Below are 24,074 nucleotides of genomic sequence, written 5' to 3' on the forward strand. Positions count from 1 at the left end.
GCCCAATTCCAACTGCCAATTTTATGCTAACAACGGGCCCAATTCCAATTGTCAATTTTATGCTAACAACGGGCTCAATTCCAATTGCCAACTTTATGCTAACAAAGGGCCCAATTCCAACTGCCAATTTTATGCTAACAACAGGCCCAATTCCAACAAGTATTTCCTCCGTGCGCACATGTCAGTCTTCAAAGTGTTTCACTCCTAGATACAACAACACTTCCTCATTCTCCACCAACACGGTGTGTTCATAGACCAAGGACAAAATGAACATTATAATGCACTAACATACACATTAACACCAGCAGGTAGTTACGGTATGAATGGATATATATATAGTTCATTATTTGTGCCTTATTGACTAGGCTGACCATATTCTGAAATCCCAAAAAGAGGACACATATATGCGGGACTAGGTGAAAATTTGCCAATGATACTTGAACTTGCCTTATAAATAATATATTTATTTAAATAAAGCATTTTTCTCCTCTGTTGACAGCAGTGTTGGCGCTAGGAATTTTCAAAATGGGGTCCCAGGGACCCCATCAAGTCATGAAAATGGGGTCCCACAGTAAATTTTTGGGGTCCCACTTTTTTGTAAACGTTTTGAAAACAAATGATAAACATATGCATTATCCTGTTATAGCTCACATTCTATATTGTGTTTTGGAAAAAGGTTGTCATAAACGTTACTTAATTAATTAAAAGAAATAATAAAAAAAGAAGACACATTTGTATGCATATGTAAAAGTATTTAGTTATAAACATTCATTCACTTTCTTCTTTCCTTCATAGATCTAAACTTTACCGCTGCTGGTAGTTTTTTCTATGTTTTTATTTATTAAGTTGTAGGTGTATTTATTTCAGTATAAAAGTGTAAAAAGTGTTTTGCTTGGGTCATGAAATGATGATAATGGTGTGCCAGGCCATACATACATTTTATATTTAACGCTTAAATCTCTGGAGTCTACATCAACTTCAGATCTATTCCTCATTTCAAAATGTTTTAGTTTTTTTTATGTTGTTTTTTGTTTGTTTGTTTTCCGCCCTTTTTTGTAAAACAAAACTGTTTTTTTATGGCAAACACACAAAATATGCAAAATCTTCCACCAAAAATATTTTTCAAAGTGGAATATTTGATGTGACGTAATCGGAACCTTGGATAGGTCAATAATTCATAATAACATTGATTTTGATTCAATATTATGTTTTGAGCAATGACAGTTTGAAAGAAAAAACAACAGCTTTGTTTATTAGTCAACATTGCAACTTTGTCTAGATTACATTTCCACTTTAAGCTTTTTTATTTCACTTTTCTTATGTTTTTGTTTATTTTGATAGTATTTTTAGAATGTGCCGTGGGCCTTTAAAACATTAGCTGTGGGCCGCAAATGGTAAAAAAAAAAAAATCTGCGTTCTTTCTGATTTCAATGCGTTAAAAAGACACAAAAAGTGCGTTAACGCCAACACTGCTTGACAGTATAACAAAATAAGTCACACTTATATTCTGTAACATTCACAGTTTTGGAAAAAAGTGCAGAGGTAGAAATATTCAAAATAACCTCTAAATTTTAATTTCCCCTCTGGGATTAATAAAGTATTTCTGATTCTGATTGTATATAATGTAAACATAAATAAAGCATCAAAACAAGTTAATTAAATTTTTTTTAAAAACAGCAGACGAGCTCTCGCCTATATTGTAGGTCCCGGAAGAGTTAGTGCTGCAAGGGGTTCTGGGTATTTGTTCTGTTGTGTTTATGTTGTGTTACGGTGCGGATGTTCTCCCGAAATGTGTTTGTCATTCTTGTTTGGTGTGGGTTCACAGTGTGGCGCATATTTGTAACAGTGTTAAAGTTGTTTATACGGCCACCCTCAGTGTGACCTGTATGGCTGTTGACCAAGTATGTGTGGCATTCACTTGTGTGTGTGAAAAGCCGTAGATATTATGTGACTGAGCCAGCACGCAAAGGCAGTGCCTTTAAGGCACACCCCCACTATTGTTGTCTGGGTGGAAATCGGGAGAAATTCGGGAGAATGGTTGCCCCGGGAGATTATCGGGAGGGGCACTGAAATTCGGGAGTCTCCCGGGAAAATCGGGAGGGTTGGCAAGAATGTCAATCAATCCTCTCCCTCGCTCTCTCTGTCTCTGCCCCTCCCTCACGAATGTTGCTGCGTGCGCACACCTTCACAATTTGTTTTGTTTTTAACCCCTTCTTAAACCTGGACGTACATTGACAATACACGCAACCCTGACTCAAAATGCCGGACATTTGAGGCATTTAAGAAACCCCGCCCGGACAGCCCCGCAAAAGAGGACATGTCCGGGGAAAAGAGGACGTATGGTCAGTCTATTATTGACTAGTAATGCACCAAAATTTGGCCGTACTGTGATCACCGGGACTGCTATTGTGTTTCAGTGTTCTTAGTAGTTTGCTGCGAAAATGTTTGTCCCTCAGGTTTTGAACTGCACCTGGGAGCAGGTATGGTCTCTTTCGCGGCCTGGATTTGGGCCGCCAGTTGAATAGCCCTGTTGGGACCCGTTGGGACCCTACTGGTCAATCGCGAAAATATTAGAAAATAATTTATTATTATGACATCCTTGACACCCCCACCCCAGAGAGTGACCAACAACCCCCGCAAACAGGCACGCATTTTAACCCCTAAACACTTCTGCACGCCTCTATCCCTCTCTCTTTACCCTCAGATCTCACAGCCGTGCGCTACACCCGCTCGTCTCACAAACGTGCACTGCATGCTCATAAATCATCGAGCTGCCACAATGCATTAAAGCTAGGGATGTCCGATAATGGCTTTTTGCCCATATCCGATATTCCGATATTGTCCAACTCTTAATTACCGATACCGATATCAACCGATACTGATATATACAGTCGTGGAATTAACACATTATTATGCCTAATTTGGACAACCAGGTATGGTGAAGATAAAGTCCCTTTTAAAAAAATTTATAAAATAAGATAAATAAATTAAAAACATTTTCTTGAATAAAAAAGAAAGTAAAACAATATAAAAACAGTTACATAGAAACTAGTAATAATGAAAATGAGTAAAATTAACTGTTAAAGGTTAGTACTATTAGTGGACCAGCAGCACGCACAATCATGTGTGCTTACGGACTGTATCCCTTGCAGACTGTATTGATATATATTGATATGTAATGTAGGAACCAGAATATTAATAACAGAAAGAAACAACCCTTTTGTGTGAATGAGTGTGAATGGGGGAGGGAGGTTTTTTGGGTTGGTGCACTAATTGTAAGTGTATCTTGTGTTTTTTATGTTGATTTAATAATTTAAAAAAATAAATGAATAAAAAAACGATACAGATAATAAAAAAAACGATACCAATAATTTCCGATATTACATTTTAAAGCATTTATCGGCCGATAATATCGGACATCTCTAATTAAAGCTGACTGTTGCAGTGCATCGGACATTTTCTAGCATCCAACATCGAACGACTCTTCCTTCAACCACGAGTCTGTGACCATCATAGTTCACCTGTGGCGGAAAGCATACGAGACTCCATGAACATTGCTCCAAAGTACAGATTTTGTGTTGATTTATTGTGAATAGAAAACTAAACATTGACTTGCGCAAAGGCAGTAATATATGATGTAACAAGGCGGCAGCCAAAGAAGGACTTCCCTCTTTTATCACACTGGAAAAACCCGCCAGGTGAACAGCTGATTTTACTAATTCTGGTGCTGACGTAAGAAAACCATGTGACTTGCGTAGCATATGTGACCATAACAAATATACTATGGTACTAAGACTCTAGTGGCCATAAACAGTTAGCTTCTACAGCAGGGGTGCCTAAAGTGCGGCACATGGACATCTGTGGTCTGTGACTCGATTGTCATTGGCCCTAGGCACAATAAAAAACACACTCATAGTACTATAAACTACAATACGGATTACACTGCAAAAAGTCAGTGTTCAAAAACAAGAAAAAAAAATACAAAAATTAGGGGTATTTTACTTGAACTAAGCAAAATTATCTGCCAATAGAACAAGAACATTTGGCTTGTCAAGACTTTCCAAAACAAGTCAAATTAGCTAACCTCAATGAACCCCAAAATACCTTAAAATAAGTATATTCTCACTAATAACAAGTGCACTTTTCTTGGTAGAAAAAAAAGAGACCTTTTTGCTCAATATGTTGAAAAATATTCTTAAGTTAAGTAAATGCTAGTGCCATTATCTTGACATAATGATATGCGCTCAGCATTACATTTCTTGAAACCAGCAAACTTATACTAAAAACGAGTTTATTGTTCTTAATGGAAAGGCAACAAGGCAACCGCTTGTTACTCTCGGGGTCTCCCAGCCGCTCAGGCAAATCATATGGTCTAAAGATGCATTTTTCCATCGATAACATGACATCATCGCGCCAAGTGCGTGCTCTTTCAGTCAATTAGCGCGCATATTTACAGCCCGGCCCCCGGCCAAATTTTTTTTTATTGTAATTTTGAAGAATTTATCTGAATGTGCATGAACTATTTCTGTTCAAAATTGTTTGAAATGTCAAATGTTTAAATATTAACTGTCAGTTTACTGTACTGTGCCAACTGTACTACTATATGAGTACGTATTTTCTATTGTTTCATTGAAAATAAAACAGCAAAGTCCATTTGGCTGTCATCTGTTTCAATTATGAGACACATTCGTGTCAAAATCATGATTTTTTTTTTCATGCTTGAAGTAAGAATTGATTACTTTAAAAAAGTAATTTTATACTTGTGTGTTGATGACACAGCTTTGCAACAGTTGATATTCTAGTTTCAAGAATGTTTTACTCAATATAGGTCATCAAATCTCAACAACAAGCTGTAATATCTTACTGAGATCATTTAGGACCAAAACCCTTAGAACAAGTAAAACACTCTAACATAAAATCTGCTTAGTGAGAAGAATTATCTTATCAGACAGAAAATAAGAAAATATCACCCTTATTTGAGATATTTAATCTTACTTACATTTCAGTTTTTGCAGTGTACTTTGAGCATGCCAATACAATTTGGTTTGTTCATTTAAATGAATGAATGAATTCAGTTTGGTCAAACTAAGAATGTCATTGTAGTTTGGAAGGCCACCAGAGCAATTTGACTTTATTCTCTGAGATTTCACGTGAAGTGAGAAATGTATGTCAATATAACTTTGGCTTCATTTTCCTAGTAAGCTAGAGGTGTCTAAACAACATATTTTAAGTGGCTGACGGCATATTCAGAACATGGGCGAACATCTTGATTTTACATCAAAACTCTTTGCTTTGTCAACTCTAACTCTAAAAAAAGTTTAACATTTAAGCATATCCAGGTTTTGTGTATCACGTAGTCCAGTAAACAACTGGTGATGAATATTGCATAAATAGCTGCCATCGTTACTGCGTTTTTCCATTTTTCTGTAATAGGACATTTTTAAGCCATGCACACAAATTTTTTTGTGGTCATTATTCCTCAATATTCTTCCACAGAGCAGCTCCATGCTGAAGTGTGCTATGCAGAATGCCAACTCCAAAGGGCAGCTCTCACCTTCCTTCAGGTGCAGTACAATGATGCACTATATATGTTGCTAAATACCTCTACATTTATCCGAACAAGCAGAACACTAAATGGCACGATGACAGCATTTAATATTCCGTTTGCAGGATGAGAATATGGTGAGTTTTATCAAAGGCGGGATCAAAGTACGAAACAGTTACCTGATTTACAAGTAAGTAGCCTTACGTATAATTATGTGACCAATGTCTTGGCTTTGATCTTCAATGGGGTTCAACAAACTTAAACCAGCAAGACACAAAAACATAAAGTTTATACACTTTTGAAAGTTGTAATCTTTTGTTTTAAAATAATTTTACAAGTAATAGAATCCATACATGCACACACAAGCTCCATCTTCCTTGCTTTCATCCCGCTCATCCAATCAGCAGTTAGCACTCAGCCTGTACACATTTACGGCCTCACAGACAGTGAAAATTATAAAACTGTTTTAAAAAAAAACTCTTCCGAAAAGAGCCACAACAAGTAGACGTTCGATCATTGGATTTTTGGCTTGATACCTACGATTGTGCGGCAGTCATAACCTAGAAAATTCCTGCGGAAATTTTGATGGGCCTGCTATGTTTTCCCTGAAACACTGGCCTAGGGTCGGTCAAATCTGGCATAATTGAGATACAGCGGCAAGTATCCAAATCCATGATTTTTAGGTTTAAACACATACAATTAGCTAAAAAAGTAGCACAAAATGTTAGCATGTTAATGTTATCATGCTAATAAGAGATGTTAGCATACCTCCAGGATTGGGTCAAGTATCAAAACCATGATTTTTAGGTTAAAACATATAAAATTAGCTAAAAAGCTAGCATAAAACATTAGCATGCCAAAACGTTACCGAAAAAAGATAAAATATCAAAATGCACTATTTGTAGGCGTAAACATACAAAATTAGCTAAAAATCTAGTATAAAATTTTAAGATGCTAATATAAAAGATATTAGCATACTTCCAAGATGGCGCAAAGTATCAAAATTCATAATTTTTAGGGTTGAACATACAAAAATAGCTAAAAAGCTAGCAAAAAACGTTAGTATGCTAACAAACTCACAAGTATGCTAACAGTTAAAGTATGTTAACTGTTAGTATACTTGCTAAACAGCATCAAGTATCACAAACCATGATTTATTAGGTTTAAACATACATAATTAGCTAAAAAGCTAAGATAAAACATTAGCATGCTAATATAACAGACGTTAGCATACTTCCAAGATGGCGCAAAGTATCAAAAATCATGATTTTTAGGATAGAAACATACAAAATTAGCAGAAAAGCTAGCATAAAATGTTAGCATGCTAATAAAAAAGAAGCTAAAAGACACGTTAGCATGCTAACATTTAGCATACTTGCTCGAAAGTAGCAAGTATCACAAACCCTGATTTTTATATTCAAACATACAACATTAACTAAAAAGCCAGCATAAAATGTTAGCATGCTAATATAAGAGCCATCAGCATACTTCCAAGATGGTGCCAAGTATCACAAACCATGATTTTTAGGTGTAAACATAAAAAATGTACTAAAAAGATAGCATAAAATGTTAGCATGCTAATATAAGAGCCATTAACATTCTTCCAAGATGGCGCCAAGTATAACAAACCATGATTTTTAGGTATAAACATAAAAAATTAACTAAAAAGATAGCATAAACCGTGCTAATATCAGAGATGCTAGCAGACTTCCAAGATGGCGCCAAGTATCAAAAATCAGGATTTCTAGGTTGAAACATACAAAATTTGCTAAAAAGCCAGCATAATATGTTAGCATACTAATATAAGAGCCATTATCATTCTTCCAAGATGGCACCAAGTATCAAAAATCAGGATTCTAGGTTGAAACATACAAAATTAGCTAAAAAGCCAGCATAAAATGTTAGCATGCTTATATAAGAGCCATTAACATTCTTCCAAGATGGCGCCAAGTATAACAAACCATGATTTTTAGGTATAAACATAAAAAATTTACTAAAAAGATAGCATAAACCGTGCTAATATCAGAGATGCTAGCAGACTTCCAAGATGGCGCCAAGTATCAAAAATCAGGATTCTAGGTTGAAACATACAAAATTAGCTAAAAAGCCAGCATAATATGTTAGCATGCTAATATAAGAGCCATTAACATTCTTCCAAGATGGCACCAAGTATCAAAAATCAGGATTCTAGGTTGAAACATACAAAATTAGCTAAAAAGCCAGCATAAAATGTTGGCATGCTTATATAAGAGCCATTAACATTCTTCCAAGATGGCGCCAAGTATAACAAACCATGATTTTTAGGTACAAACATAAAAAATTAACTAAAAAGATAGCATAAACCATGCTAATATCTGAGATGTTAGCAGACTTCCAAGATGGCGCTAAGTATTACAAATCAGGATTTCTAGGTTGAAACACACAAAATTAGCTAAAAAGCCAGCATAATATGTTAGCATGCTAATATAAGAGCATTAACATTCTTCCAAGATGGCACCAAGTATCAAAAATCAGGATTTCTAGGTTGAAACATAAAAAATTTACTAAAAAGATAGCATAAACCGTGCTAATATCAGAGATGTTAGCAGGCTTCCAAGATGGCGCCAAGTATAAAAAATCAGGATTTCTAGGTTGAAACATACAAAATTAGCTAAAAAGCCAGCATAAAATGTTAACATGCTAATATAAGAGCCATTAACATTCTTCCAAGATGGCGCCAAGTTTAACAAACCATGATTTTTAGGTATAAACATAAGAAATTAACTAAAAAGATAGCATAAACCGTTAGCATGCTAATATCAGCGATGTCAACAGACTTCCAAAATGCTGCCAAGTATCCAAAATCATGATTTCTAGGTTGAAACATAGAAAATTAGCTAAAAAGAAAGCATAAAACATTAGCATACTAACATAAGCAGGCTAATATGAGAGAAGCTAGCAAAAACGTTAGTGTGCTAACATTTAACAGCGTGTTAACTATTAGCATACTTGCTTGACAGCACTGGGTATCACAAACCATGATTTTTAGGTTTAAACTAAATCACCAAAATAGCTAGCATAAAACATTTGCATGCTAATATAAAATAAGCTAGCAAAAAAATGTTAACGTTCTGTGCTGCAGACTTATAATTATATTTAAGTATTAGATTCATGTAGGGGTGTAACGGTACGTGTATTTGTATTGAACCGTTTCGGTTCGGAGGTGTACCGAACGAGTTTCCACACGAACATATAAAGTAGCCCCCTAAGCTGAAGTCTTAACAAGCTGCTCCGCTTCCTTCTGCCTGTCTCTGTCAGTCCTCTACACAGCACCCAGCATTGTCCCACCCACACAACCATCTGATTGGTTACAAACAGAGCGGTAACAGCCAATCAGCAGTGCGTATTCAGAGCGGTAACAGCCAATCAGCAGTGCGTATTCAGAGCGCATGTAGTCAGTGCTTAGCGTTTAGCAGGTAAGCACCAGGCAGCGGACTCTCCCCAAATTATAATAAACACCTCCCAGTCAACTACTAGTAACATCACTATGAGCCCGTTGACCTTCTAGAAATATAAAAGGCAGCTCAGCTCGCTCACAGTTCTGGCTTGAAGTGAAGGCTAATTTGCTTTTAGCGTAACGTTAGCTCATTTTGCGGTGTGTGTGTGTGTGTGTGTGTGTGTGTGTGTGTGTGTGTGTGTGTGTGTGTGTGTGTGTGTGTGTGTGTGTGTGTTACGGACAGCAAAGCCCTGTCTGTCTGTTATTTCACTTTACCTTTTCTGTGTTGATTGAGCTGTGTTGAAGCAGCAAAAAAGGACATTATGGTAAATGAAGAGTTTCTGTCTCTGGTAGTTGATATAATAATGTAAGTGCATCATTAAGCCTACATGAACTCCATGGTGTTCAGGGATGAATAGTCTCTCCTATTGCTATTGTACCATTTTTCAGCTATAGTTACATTAATCATTAGTAATGGAGCAGCCTAGTTTTGAATGGCAGGGTCCCTGCTATCACATGTTGATAAAAACATAATATTTACATAATAAAAATCAACTACAGACTTCCCAAATGCTGTAATAAATGAAGCATGATGAGTTGACTTGAAACTGTTTAACGTTGCACTTTTTATATGTAGAAGAAAAGTTTTGTCCTTTTATTTAATCTGAGCAACAATTTGAGGCAGTTTAATGTTGATTAACGTGGGCAGAATTATTATAGTGTTCCCAATGTAAAAAGGATAAAGCCATTGTTTACAAATTTGGTAAATAAATAACCAAAAAATGTATATTTTGTTGTTTCCTTACTGTACCGAAAATGAACCGAACCGTGACCTCTAAACCGAGGTACGTACCGAACCGAAATTTTTGTGTACCGTTACACCCCTAGATTCATGTATGATGCATATTTAACATTTTGCAGTCAGTTTATGTTAAACCCACTTAAAAATATTTTTGACATTTCGTCTTCCAGAGACTTGCATACCTACGTCAATTCTCAAAGGTATCTCAAAGGACCCAGCCATGTTCATTTAGAGGGTGGAATCTCTTTTGGAATCGGAGCATTTAATTTGGTAATATGTCATATTTATTCAAGCATCACTCCAGATACACCCTTTGTGTTAGTATTTGGGTTTTTTTTACTGTGCTTGTCTTTTTTTCCCCACAGACCCTATCGTTGTTTCCTCCACGAATATTAAAGGTTTTGGAGTTTGCAGGGTTCTCCGGAGACAAGGTGTGACATGTCGACTCCTGTTCAGCTAGCACAGTGAATGTCAGTTGATGTACATGAAATGCGTCTTTCAAAGGAGTACGGTTTGTCCTTGCTGGATGACGGCGCGACGGCGCTGAACCTGCGCTCCATGCTGTGTGCTCTGCTACTGCTTTGCTACTACACCTTCCTCACGTTCATATTAGGTATGGCTGCTGCTCAAGCGCATCGCCCCAAAATATCTGTAAGACGTGTCACGCCATCTCCGGCATCTCTCTTTCTCTCAGGAACAGGAGAAGGACACGTGGTAGAAGCTGAAAGGCTACTAAAAACGTTCAGGGTCCGCTATCCACAGGTGAGTATTTGGCACAATACCAATTTTTACAAAAACATGAAAGTTGACAGAAACATTTTATTAGCGCCTTGTTCACACTTAGGGCCTGATCTACTAAGATCCAAATACAAAACCCAAAACCAGTGAAGTTGGCACGTTGTGTAAATGGTAAATAAAAACAGAATACAATGATTTGCAAATCCTTTTCAACCTATATTCAGTTGAATAGACTGCAAAGACAAGATATTTAACGTTCGAACTGGAAAACGTTGCAAATATGAGCTCATTTGGAATTTGATGCCTGCAACATGTTTCAAAAAAGTTGGCACAAGTGGCAAAAAAAGACTGAGAAAGATGAGGAATGCTCATCAAACACTTATTTGGAACATCCCACAGGTGAACAGGCTGATTGGGAACAGGTGGGTGCCATGATTGGGTCTAAAAGCAGCTTCCATGAAATGCTGAGTCATTCACAAACAAGGATGGGGCGAGGGTCACCACTTTGTCAACAAATGCGTGAGCAAATTGTCCAACAGTTTAAGAACAACATTTCTCTACCAGCTATTGCAAGGAATTTAGGGATTTCACCATCTACGGTCTGTAATATCATCAAAAGGTTCAGAGAATCTGGAGAAATCCCTGCATGTAAGCGATGATATTAAGGACTTTCGATCCCTCAGGCGTTACTGCATCAAAAAGCGACATCAGTGTGTAAAGGATATCACCACATGGGCTCAGGAACACTTCAGAAACCAACTGTCAGTAACTACAGTTTGTCGCTACATCTGTAAGTGCAACTTAAAACTCTACTATGCAAAGCGAATGCCATTTATCAACAACACCCAGAAACGCCGCTGGCTTCGCTGGGCCTGAGCTCATCTAAGATGGACTGATGCAAAGTGGAAAAGTGTTCTGTGGTCTGACGAGTCCACATTTCAAATTGTTTTTAGAGAATGTGGACGTCGTGTCCTCCGGTCCAAAGAGGAAAAGAACCATCCGGATTGTCTTAGGCGCAACGTTGAAAAGCCAGCATCTGCGATGGTATGGGGGTGTATTAGTGCCCAAGGCATGGGTAACTTACATATCTGTGAAGGCACCATTAATGCTGAAAGGTACATACAGGTTTTGGAGCAGCATATGTTGCCATCCAAGCAACGTTATCATGGACGCCCCTGCTTATTTCAGCAAGACAATGCCAAGCCACATGTTACAACAGCGTGGCTTCATAATAAAAGAGTGTGGGTACTAGACTGGCCTGCCTGTAGTCCAGACCTGTCTCCCATTGAAAATGTGCGGCGCATTATGAAGCCTAAAATACCACAACGGAGACCCCCGGACTGTTGAACAACTTAAGCTGTACATCAAGCAAAAATGGGAAAGAATTCCACCTGAAAAGCTTCAAAAATTGGTCTTCTCAGTTCCCAAACATTTACTGAGTGTTGTTAAAAGGAAAGGCCATGTAACACAGTGGTGAACATGCCCCTGTGACAACTTTCTTGCAATGTGTTGCTGCCATTAAATTCTAAGTTAATGATTATTTGCACACAAAAAAAACTAGTTTCTCAGTTGAAACATTAAATATCTTGTCTTTGCAGTCTATTCAATTGAATATAAATTGAAAAGGATTTGCAAATCATTGTATTCTGTTTTTATTTACGAATTACACAACGTGCCAACTTCACTGGTTTTGGGTTTTGTACATTCTCTGATGGTCAGCATATGTTCTGCATATTCGTTAAGGTTGACACGCTAAATGGATTGTGTTCCTTGTTCTGCTCACTTAAAGGGGAACTGCACTTTTTTTTGGAATATAGCGTATCGTCCACAATCATTATGAAAGGCATGACGACGGATGTTTTTTTTTGTAACGCATTCTAAATATTAAATAAATGTAAATAAAAGTCCGGTTACAGATGAGCGAATGGGAGGTCCTCTATTTCACCCATAAAATTCAATAAATAACCATTCAAAAACTGCCACCAATACTCAATTTACATTTGGTGACTTGAATATTAACCAAGTATTAGTGATATTGTTATTATAAGCGCTAACGCAGACAAACTATTTATAGAGGCGCCGTGATCACTAGCGTGTGTCCCGATGTTTACTTTATCGAGTGGTCTGCTCTCTCGCTTCCTTGTTCCCTGGAATTTAATTGTAGATCATAAATCACGTATCTCATCTGGACAGAAGAAGTCTGAGGAGGTAATCCGACAATTTGGTACACTTTGACAGCCATTTAGGGCCCGGAAATGGCGATAAAGACATGAAAAAACATTTGGCCCCCAAACCCTATTTCTTTGTGAGGATTATCATCATTTTTCATTTAAATAGGAATATATGAACATCTTAACATCCTAATGACAGCAGACCTTATACAGTAAGTAATGTTTTATTATGTTTGTTGACTCATAAAGTCTGCAGTGAACAGTAATCAGTGAAGAAGAAAAAAAGACAATTTTTGCGCCGCGTATGCTTAAAATGATAAAAAAATATGACTATTTTGATCATTTTAAAGCTTGTCGCTTTCTGCAGTAAAATGGAATATTCTACAGTGAAATGCGAACGATGACAAATGAGATTTTACCTCCTGGTAGAGAATGGTGTGAACTCCAGTATGTAGTGGCACTCACAGTTGGTGGAAAGAGGTTTTTTAAATTTTTTGCACCTGAACTCTTTACATACGGTATTCTCTTCTATCTTGATGATCTTTGCAAAATTTAAAAAGGATTCATGTAATAATATTAGTCGTTTGACAACCCTTATAGAAATAAATATCTGTAGAACACATAGTTAGTTTAGTCTTTATTTGAAGGGACAATGCACGGAAACATTAAGCTCAAAGACAGATATGTTCTGTACCAGATTATAGCTAAATAGCTAATTTGCATCTGCAGTCCCAGGCTACCTAAATTAAAGGGATACAAAAATCATGCAATAAAATTATGACAATAAAATCATACACAAGTATTAAGAAAAAAGTCATAAAATGCCCTTTCATGGACACATACTTAATATACAATACAACCACACCTCATTTACATCATCACACAAAGACAATACATGCTTTTGTTCACATCTGTCATCATTTGTAAAAACAACCATGATTTTAACACACACACCTCACAATTTACAACAAAAATGCTCTCATGGATAAATATAATACACATTAAGTTGACATGTCAAAAAAGGTGCCCACCTTAGTGACCGTGTGAGCAGATTTGATTGCTCCAAAGCCACTTTTTAACTTCAATTGTGAATAAAGAGTAATCTGTTAGACTTTTCAAGTTTGTTGTGAGGTCGTTCCATTCCTTTATGGCTTTATATGAAAAGGCTGAGAGTGCAAAATATGTTTTACATCTGGGTACGCTACACTGCCCCCTGGTGGAGGCTCGTGTGTTTCTAGTTGTCACAGCAGATGTAAACTGGACAAAGTGCTTAAGTGGCGCTGGTGCAGTGTTATTTAGGATTCGATGGGCCATTCGTATTGATGCTAATCCTTGAATGTTAGCTAAATTTAACAATCTATATTTTTGGAGAACTAAACAGTGATGGTGGTGTTGTGGTTTTCGGTCAAGGATTTTGAGCGATTGTTTGTGCAAAGTTTCCAATGGCCTCAGTGTCATTTTGCTTGCCTGCGACTAACATGTTATACAATAATAAAAACGAGACATAATCATTGCATTAAAATAAGTTTGAGCTGCCTCCAGTGTTAATGAATTCCTGATACATTTGAACGTTTTTATGTTGTATTTAAGACTCTGGCACATCTGTTTGATATGTTTTTTAAAGCCAAGTGTTGGCTCTAAAATGACACCCAGGTAACGATATTCACTAACATTTTGTATTATTTCCCTATTAACCGTTATATTCGGAAAGGATGACATTTTATATTTGTTTACAAAATACATTGTTGCCATTTTCTTAATGTTTAATGTAAGACAAGAGTCATGTAGCCATCTGGCCACCTTCTCCATGGCTGCTGTAAGTTTTCTGGCATAGGTAGGTCGCTGTAATGTATGGGAAACATTGTTTGGAGAAACTTAACTTAAACACATCTTTTAGTTTGATTAACTTTTCTACTTTTTCCCAACACCAAACACTATCATCTCTCTTAATCCAATATACACTCTGGTGTTTTCTTTTCTTTTGTTCAGTCTCCCTTACACACACACTGATTCATCTTATTTGACTCTCCTTCCACCATTTCTTTTTAACATTTTACAGTAAGTTCATGCTTCTCCTCCACATGACTTCACAGCGCCTGTGTCCACTCCTATTGCACACAATATTGCCCATCCCAGAGAGCAAACCTGCCACTTTTAATGTACAAATTCATGGACAGGTCATCATAAAACAAGGTTATGAGTTTGCTCTGTGATTCAACATCTGCTTGCAGAGACGACGTACAATAGCTTGCATTAAGATTACACTTTGTGTAAATGGCAAATAAAAACAGAATACAATGATTTCCAAATCCTTTCCAACTTATATTCAATTGAATAGACTGCAAAGACAAGATATTTAACATTCAAACTGAGAAACTTAATTTGTTTTTACAAATAATCATTAACTTAGAATTTAATGGCAGCAAAACGTTGGCACGGGGGCATTTTTACCACTGTGTTACATGGCATTTCCTTTTAACAACACTCGGTAAACGTTTGGGAACGGAGGAGACAAATTTTTGAAGCTTTTCAGGTGGAATTATTTGGGGTCTCTGTTGTCGTATTTGACGCTTCATGATGCGCCACACATTTTCAATGGGAGACAGGTCTGGACTACAGGCAGGCCAGTCTAGTACCCGCACTCTTTTACTACGAAGCCACGCTGCTGTAACACGTGCAGAATGTGGCTTGGCATTGTCTTGCTGAAATAAGCAGGGGCGCCCATGAAAAAGACATATCTTGTCTTTGCATCGTATTCAATTGAATATAGGTTGAAAAGGATTTGCAAATTATTTTATTCTGTTTTTATTTACGATTTACACAACGTGTCAATGGTTTTGGGTTTTGTAGTTTTAATAAGTGTACATTCTCTCTACCTTCCACATAGGGGGCAATATTCCTCTTCTTTGCTGGCAGGACAGAAGAGATGAAAGGAAATATTGATGGGGTATGTGTGTATTTTTTAAATCCTTCATTTATTCCCTGTACAGTTACCAAAACGCTCACTCACAGGTCACAACATTAGGTACAACATTAGATCGATTGCATTGTAAGAGCTTTATCAATAAGTCTTCATTTCTTGTCATGAAAATAGTGCTAAATTGAACAATGTGTGTATTATTATTACATGAGGTTATTTTCTAAATTATATTTGTCCGAATACAACTTTTTCACTTCCGATCTGATACCAATACTGAGCCGATAAGCGAACTGCACAAATCATACATACTTTTAATATTTTGTACTGTGGAATGTTAGAAAAGTGAAATTACTCTGAGAACAACAGTAGGTATGAAATACATAAGCCCATTTATTTATTAATACCCATCTGGAATGGACTTATGCCGTCTCTAAATTGAAGTTCATTAAAGAGTATGTTAAATAACGTGGACACGTATGTTATTGGATACCTTCTAATACACGGGTTCTCAACCTTTTTGACTTCGGGGCCCAACTTTTCTCCAAAAGAGGGAAGCGGGGCCCACACAAATATTAACACTGATTTAGTCATCTTACTCTTGATTTTAATCATATTCAATATTATATACAATCTACTTTACTGTTTAACAGGATGCACCTTTGTCAAACAATATTAAAGCATGCGTTAATCCCAAAGATTATTATTTATTTAACACATAAACCTTAGGATTGGAAAAATAAGTACTGACCAAAAAAACGGCCACAGAAGGGCCTAATAATAACTGATGAAAAATAAATGTACACCGTGCTAAAATGAATACATTCTAACTGAATTATAATCAATAATAGCTGTCAATAGAACTAAAGTGCAAATTACTACACAGCTTCACCACTTTTTGTGCTTTAGCTCCAGACTCCTTCTGTTTGTTTCATATTGTCATTACTGCCACAAGTGGTGGAAGAGTGTATTACAACTGCGTACCGGACCACAGCTGAGAAACAGACCTTTATTTTGGCGGCCCAACAATGGAGCTCTGTGGTTAAGAAACACTGTTCTAATACGTTTCTGCCTCGAACACTTTTAATTACCGTATTTTTCGGATTATAAATCGCTCCGGAGTACAAATCGCACCGGCCGAAAATGCATAATAAAGAAGAAAAAAAACATATATAAGTCGCACTAGAGTATAAATCACATTTTTTGGGGAAATTTATTTGATAAAACCCAACACCAAGAATAGACATTTGAAAGGCAATTTAAAATAAATAAAGAATAGTGAACAACAGGCTGAATAAGTGTACGTTATATGACGCATAAATAACCAACTGAGAACGTGTCTGGTATGTTAACATAACATATTATGGTAAGAGTCATTCAAATAACTGTAATATATAGAACATGCTATACGTTTACCAAACAATCTGTCACTCCTAATCGCTAATCTCAGTTTTTATAAATTACCGCCAATGTTGAAATCATCAATTTTCATAGGTATGGAAGTAGTAGCAGGTAGCATCTTTTTTTTCACAATGCACTTCTGCCATGACCCGCCCCCGCCAAATTTTTATTGGTTGACGTGTGTGTGTGTGACGATTGCTGATATACGTCTAGTCTCTCACGTGAATGAGATAAATAATATTATTTGATATTTTACGCTAATGTGTTAATAATTTCACACATAAGTTGCTACAGAGTATAAATCGCACCCCCGGCCAAACTATGAAAAAAACTGCGATTTATAATCCGAAAAATACGGTATTTGATATTTGTTTATTTTAACAAATGTGCTGTTTTAGACTGCAATGTCGTTCAATTAAGGACACCTATTACGTATGACTCGCTTGTGCGCTATTGTGTGCTTAGCTGCCGTGTATCTGCTAGCTCCTAATAGTCTACCGTGTTAACCTTTTTGTAAATGACTAAAATACTAGAAAAGACCAACCGTTTGTTTCATGTTTATCAGAGATCTTAGGTGCAGGCCCATATAATCCCTTGTTATTTATTTATTTATTTATATCATCGATTTCTAGGGGTGTAACGGTACGTGTATTTGTATTGAGCCGTTTCGGTACGGGGGTTTCGGTTCGGTTCGGAGGTGTACCAAACGAGTACACATGCTAGCAGCGACCGGGCTAGGACAACATGTAAAAGCCAGAGCTGGAAGACCCTCCTGCCTCGTTAAGATCTCCCGTTTGGGAGCACTTTGGCTGCACGATACAACAATGGAGGACGGAGGTTTGCTGACATTGTTCAGCAGCTGCTTCTGACAACACGTCAAACATGTGTTGCACCTTTCCTGCTTCCGGCTCCCAGACCGTAGTCGAGGAGCGCAGGGGAGACACTCCTCCAGGGCCGATGTATTCTCGGGGGCAACACCCTTCACTCTACCCGGGAGTGGGTCTCCACAGCTTTGGACTCCAGGGTAAATGACAAGTCGGGCGGTTAGTTGCAAATCGTGGCTTTATTGAGGTCTTGCACACAGCCAATCCAACAAAACACTAGCCACTCCCCACACTCACGCTACCGCTCCCTCACCTCTCTCGCCCACACACTCACATGCTGTCACATATTAAAGGGCCACACACACACATACGCTACTCTCATAACACATGCTAACCCATTTGAAGCGTCACCATCGCATTCAAGCAGCCTCTCCTCGGCGAGTCAGGCAGGGCTAAAGCAATAACAAATGTTTTTATAGCAGCAGATATAAGTCCATATTGCATTAAAAACTAGATTTTGACCCACTTCTATGGTGGAAGAACAATGAGCCCATATATCCTCTTACTGCCAAGTTAGCCAGGCTGGGGGGGAAACAAAAGTTAATCTGAGGCTGAGTTGACTTGAAACTGTTTAATGTTGCACTTTTTATATGTAGAAGAAAAGTTTTGTCATTTTATTTAATCTGAGCAACAACTTGAGGCAGTTTAATGTTGATTAACGTGGACCCCGACTTAAACAAGTTGAAAAACTTATTCGGGTGTTACCATTTAGTGGGCAATTGTACGGAATATGTACTGTACTGTGCAATCTACCAATAAGAGTTTCAATCAATCAATCAATCAATCAATCAAACAAAGCACTTTATATGTAGAAAGGTTTTGTTAAGAAACCATTCTGAGCCTTATCTTATTTAGTTTTTATTTTATATATGTTGACCACATTAACCCTGGCAATGGACCCTGTGTGTATATGTATGTTATGCCATTGTTTACAAATTTGGTAAATAAATAACCAAAAAATGTATATTTTGTTGTTTTCTTACTGTACCGAAAATGAACCGAACCGTGACCTCTAAACCGAGGTATGTACCGAACCGAATTTTTTGTGTACCGTTACACCTCTATCGATTTCTGATTGGGACACCCCTACTTTTAAGATATTATAATCGATGTTGTCCGATTGCGCAATTCCATCTAACTCTGTTGCCTGTACTTGAATGTGATTGTGCTTGTTGGTGACTCGGAAGCACGGGTGCCAGCTTTTATTGTGGTATTTTGAGCGACCCAGTGTGGCTCATGCATGTTCTCATGGTTGTCATCGTAGGCAGTGGCACTATTTGAAGATGGCTGCAAGGCCCAGCAGGCATGGAAGCAGTTCCACCACATGTGCTACTGGGAGCTGATGTGGTGCTTCACCTATAAGCGAGCATGGAAGATGGCCTACTTTTATGCAGACCTGCTGAGCAAGGAGAGCCGGTGGTCCAAGGTGCGCTCGTTACAAATCCGGGCGGATTATCATTTGGCGTTAAGGAAATATGTGTAAAAAATGTGTTTCATCTAGGGTATGTACATATACATGAAAGCTGCTTACCTCAGCATGCTTCCAAAGGAAGAGGCAAGGCCCTTTGGAGAGGATGAGGTGGACCTCTTTAGGTGAATGTGACTGTTTACTTATGCTTGATAAGACCAAACCAAAAGTTTGGACACACCTTCTCATTCAAGAAGTTTTCTTTACTTTCATGACTGTTTACATTGTGGATTGGCACTGAAGGCATCAAAACTATGAATGAATACATGTGGAGTTATGTACTTAACAAAAAAAGGTGAAATAACTGAAAACATGTTTTATATTCTAGTTTCTTCAAAATAGCCACTTTTTGCTCTGATTACTGCTTTGCACACTTTTGGCATTCTCTTGATGAGCTTCAAGAGGTAGTCTCCTGAAATGATTTTCACTTCACAGGTGTGCTGGAAGCTCATCAAGAGAATGCCAAGATAGTTATTGTCCTTATGTATTGTGCTTGATCAAAAAATACCTTATGTTTTGACCAGTTAGCTTATTTAAACATTATGTAGGTTTTTGCAGTGAAAATTCAACATTTTGATTAGAAATCGGCAGGGGTGTAACCGTACGTGTATTTGTATTGAACCATTTCGGTACGGGGGTTTCGGTTCGGTTCAGAGGTGTACCGAACGAGTTTCCACACGGACATATTAAGTAGCATACTGCACGTTGTGTAAACAATGCACACCGAGGCACAACACATGGCATGCTAGCAGCTAACGGGCTACAATAGTGACCATACGTTGTCTTTTCACCGGACATGTCCTCTTTTGCGGGGCTGTCCTGGCGAAGTTTCTTAAAAGCCTCAAATGTCCAGCATTTTGAGTTAGGGTTGCGTGTATTTTCAATGTACGTTCAGGGTTAAGAAGGGGTTAAAAACAAAACAAATTGTGAAGGTGCGCAGCAGCATTGGTGAGGGAGGGGCAGAGACAGAGAGAGAGAGAGAGTTATGATAAACCCGCATGCGTCGCCAGGCTCTGCTTTTTATCCATAGATTTATCAGATTTAATTTTTTATTATCTATAGCAGGGGTGTCAAAAGTGTGCCCCGGAGGCCATTTGCGGCCCACAGCTAATGTTTTAAAGGCCCACGGCACACTCTAAAAATACTATTAAAATAAACAAAAACATAACAAAAGTGAAATAAAAAAGCTTAAAGGTTAAATGTAATTTAGAAAAAGTTGCAATGTTGACTAATAAAACAAAGCTTTTTTTTTCTTTCAAACTGTCATTGCTCAAAACATGATATTGAATCAAAATCAATGTTATTATGAATTATTGACCTATCCAAGGTTCCCATTACTTCACATCAAATATTCCACTAAGAAAAATATTTTTGGTGGAAGATTTTGCAAATTTGGTAAATAAATAACCTAAATATTTATATTTTGTTGTTTTCTTACTGTACCGAAAATGAACCGAACCGTGACCTCTAAACCGAGGTACGCACCGAACCGAAATTTTTGTGTACCGTTACACCCCTAGGAATCGGACATTTCTTTAATTGATGTATGGCCTTTATAAAATATTTTCAGGTGAACAAAGGGGTTCCCGTAGCGCAGGCGTGTCAAACTCGTTTTCATTGAGGGCCACATCGCAGTTATGGTTGCCCTCAGAGGGCCGCTTTTAACAGTGAATAATATACAGTATAAATATAAACGTGTATATATAAAACATGTGTATAATTGTCTATGTATTTGATTACTTTTTTTATGTACGCCGTACCAAACAAAATCTTTGGATTGTGCTGTAAAAAAAACTGGCAGTTAAGTCGCCACAATTTTACCGTAATATTTGCAGGTTTTTTTTATAGCATCTAAAATAAATAAATACATGGAATTAAATTAAATGGAATGGAAAAACGGTACCACAGTTTTTTTCCATGTAAAAATTAATGCAGGTTTTTTATACTGTAAAGTCTATGGTTGTTGTGTTTTATAGTGTATTAGTAGTACGCTATATTGAAAGTGGTTTTACTGTAAAAAAAAAAAGTACTGTATAATTTTTACATGACTTGCTTTGAAATCATTAGTCAAGCAGATATTTGAGTATTTATCTTTATTTGAACAAAAACATTGTTTTGAAATGTATGATATAATGTTTTGTTTTATTATTACAGATGATTAAAATGTAAATAAATGTGATTGCACACAGTACCGTATTTTTCGGAGTATAAGTCGCTCCGGAGTATAAGTCGCACCGGCCGAAAATGCATAATAAAGAAGGAAAAAAACATATAAGTCGCACTGGAGTATAAGTCGCATTTTTTGGGGAAATGTATTTGATAAAACCCAACAACAAGAATAGACATTTGAAAGGCAATTTAAAATAAATAAAAAATAGTGAACAACAGGCTGAATAAGTGTACGTTATATGGGGCATAAATAACCAACTGAGAACGTGCCTGGTATGTTAACGTAACATATTATGGTAAGAGTCATTCAAATAACTATAACATATAGAACATGCTATACGTTTACCAAACAATCTGTCACTCCTAATCGCTAAATCCCATGAAATCTTATACGTCTAGTCTCTTACGTGAATGAGCTAAATAATATTATTTGATATTTTACGGTAATGTGTTAATAATTTCACACATAAGTCGCTCCCGAGTATAAGTCGCACCCCCGGCCAAACTATGAAAAAAACTGCGACTTATAGTCCGAAAAATACGGTACGCCGTACCAAACAAAATCTTTGGATTGTGCTGTAAAAAAAAGTATATAAAATAAATAAATACATGGAATTAAATTAAATGGAATGGAAAAACGGTACCGTTTTTTTTTCATGAAAAATTCATGCAGGTTTTTTATACTGTAAAAGCTATGGTTGTTGTGTTTTATAGTGTATTAGTAGTACTCCATACCGAAAGTGGATTTTACTATAAAAAAAAATGTACTGTAAAATCTTTACATGAACGGTTTGTTGGATGACTTGCTTTGAAATCATTAGTCAAGCAGATATTTGAGTATTTATCTTTATTTGAACAAAAACATTGTTTTGAAATGTATGATATAATATTTTGTGTTATTATTAGAGATGATTAAAATGTAAATAAATGTGATTGCACACAGTACCGTATTTTTCGGTGTATAAGTCGCTCCGGAGTATAAGTCGCACCGGCCGAAAATGCATAATAAAGAAGGAAAAAAACATATATAAGTCGCATTTTTGGGGGAAATTTATTTGATGAAACCCAACACCAAGAATAAATATTTGAAAGGCAATTTAAAATAAATAAAGAATAGTGAACAACAGGCTGAATAAGTGTACGTTATATGAGGCATAAATAACCAACTGAGAACGTGCCTGCTATGTTAACGTAACATATTATGGTAAGAGTCATTCAAATAACTATAACATATAGAACATGCTATACGTTTACCAAACAATCTGTCACTCCTAATCGCTAAATCCCATGAAATCTTATACGTCTAGTCTCTTACGTGAATGAGCTAAATAATATTATTTGATATTTTACGCTAATGTGTTAATAATTTCACACATAAGTCGCTCCCGAGTATAAGTCGCACCCCCGGCCAAAGTATGAAAAAAACTGCGACTTATAGTCCGAAAAATACGGTACGCCGTACCAAACAAAATCTTTGGATTGTGCTGTAAAAAAAACTGGCAGTTCAGTTGCCACAATTTTACCGTAATATTTGCAGGTTTTTTTTACAGCATATAAAATAAAGAAATACGGTACATGGAATTAAATTAAACGGAATGGAAAAACGGTACCACTGTTTTTTTCATGTAAAAATTAATGCAGGTTTTTTATACTGTAAAGTCTATGGTTGTTTTGTTGTATAGTGTATTAGTAGTACTCTATATTGAAAGTGGATTTTACTGTAAAAAAATGTACTGTAAATTTTGGATGACTTGCTTTGCATTAGTCAAGCAGATATTTGAGTACGGTATTTATCTTTATTTGAACAAAAACATTGTTTTGAAATGTATGATATAATATTTTGTGTTATTATTAGAGATGATTAAAATGTAAATAAATGTGATTGCGCACAGTACATTTATTTTGTAATACATTTATTAAGAAAACATAAGGTACTTTATTAACACGTATTATTTCCACCCTTTCGGGGGCCACACAAATTGATGTGGCCCCCGGGTCTTGAGTTTGACACCTGTGCTGTAGTAGAAGATATTTTCTTGAGTCTTTAGAGGTGAGCAATGGGTTGCACTGCCCCCAGTGGCCACAAACGTCAACACATGATTTGTCTGTCTTCTTCTCCGACACATTTAGACAAGTGCCTGCCTTCAAGCAGAAGATAGCGGGGAAGTCTCCGCCCACTGAGAAGTTTGCCATCCGTAAAGCCCGCCGCTACAAGGCGCACTGCCCAGTCAGGCTAACAGTGCCGGTGCTGGTAAGACATCGCAAACACACATTCTGGTCGTGAACCAAAACAAGCTGGATTCACTGCTTCATTACAGGAGATGATGTACATGTGGAACGGCTTTAGTATGATCAGAAAACGACCAGAGCTAACTGAAGGCATGATGCAGACTCTGGTGGAGGCTGAACGCAGCCTGTTGGAGTCTCCAGGTCATCCGACATCCCCTTGAACGTCGCACAACATGTGACGCCCCTGCTTATCGTGTCTTTCGCTGTCTCTCCAC

At 37.1% G+C, this 24,074-nt stretch overlaps 1 protein-coding gene across 2 annotated transcripts in view; it reads left to right on the forward strand.

Annotated features, from left to right (window-relative positions):
- zgc:158403 (tetratricopeptide repeat protein 39A) overlaps nt 1-24,074 on the forward strand; it is a 70,848-nt gene that overhangs the window by 38,600 nt on the left and 8,174 nt on the right. For both annotated transcript variants that reach the window (XM_062036848.1, XM_062036849.1), the window contains exons 6-16: nt 5,497-5,564; nt 5,671-5,735; nt 9,993-10,092; nt 10,188-10,253; nt 10,327-10,435; nt 10,517-10,584; nt 15,619-15,678; nt 19,198-19,359; nt 19,435-19,526; nt 23,701-23,821; nt 23,889-24,000. In XM_062036848.1, the coding sequence (XP_061892832.1) occupies nt 5,497-5,564; nt 5,671-5,735; nt 9,993-10,092; nt 10,188-10,253; nt 10,327-10,435; nt 10,517-10,584; nt 15,619-15,678; nt 19,198-19,359; nt 19,435-19,526; nt 23,701-23,821; nt 23,889-24,000 (1,023 nt within the window). The remainder of the gene's footprint in view (nt 1-5,496; nt 5,565-5,670; nt 5,736-9,992; nt 10,093-10,187; nt 10,254-10,326; nt 10,436-10,516; nt 10,585-15,618; nt 15,679-19,197; nt 19,360-19,434; nt 19,527-23,700; nt 23,822-23,888; nt 24,001-24,074) is intronic.

The sequence above is a fragment of the Entelurus aequoreus genome, linkage group LG25 (genome assembly GCF_033978785.1).
Source record: "Entelurus aequoreus isolate RoL-2023_Sb linkage group LG25, RoL_Eaeq_v1.1, whole genome shotgun sequence".
Taxonomy (NCBI): domain Eukaryota; kingdom Metazoa; phylum Chordata; class Actinopteri; order Syngnathiformes; family Syngnathidae; genus Entelurus; species Entelurus aequoreus.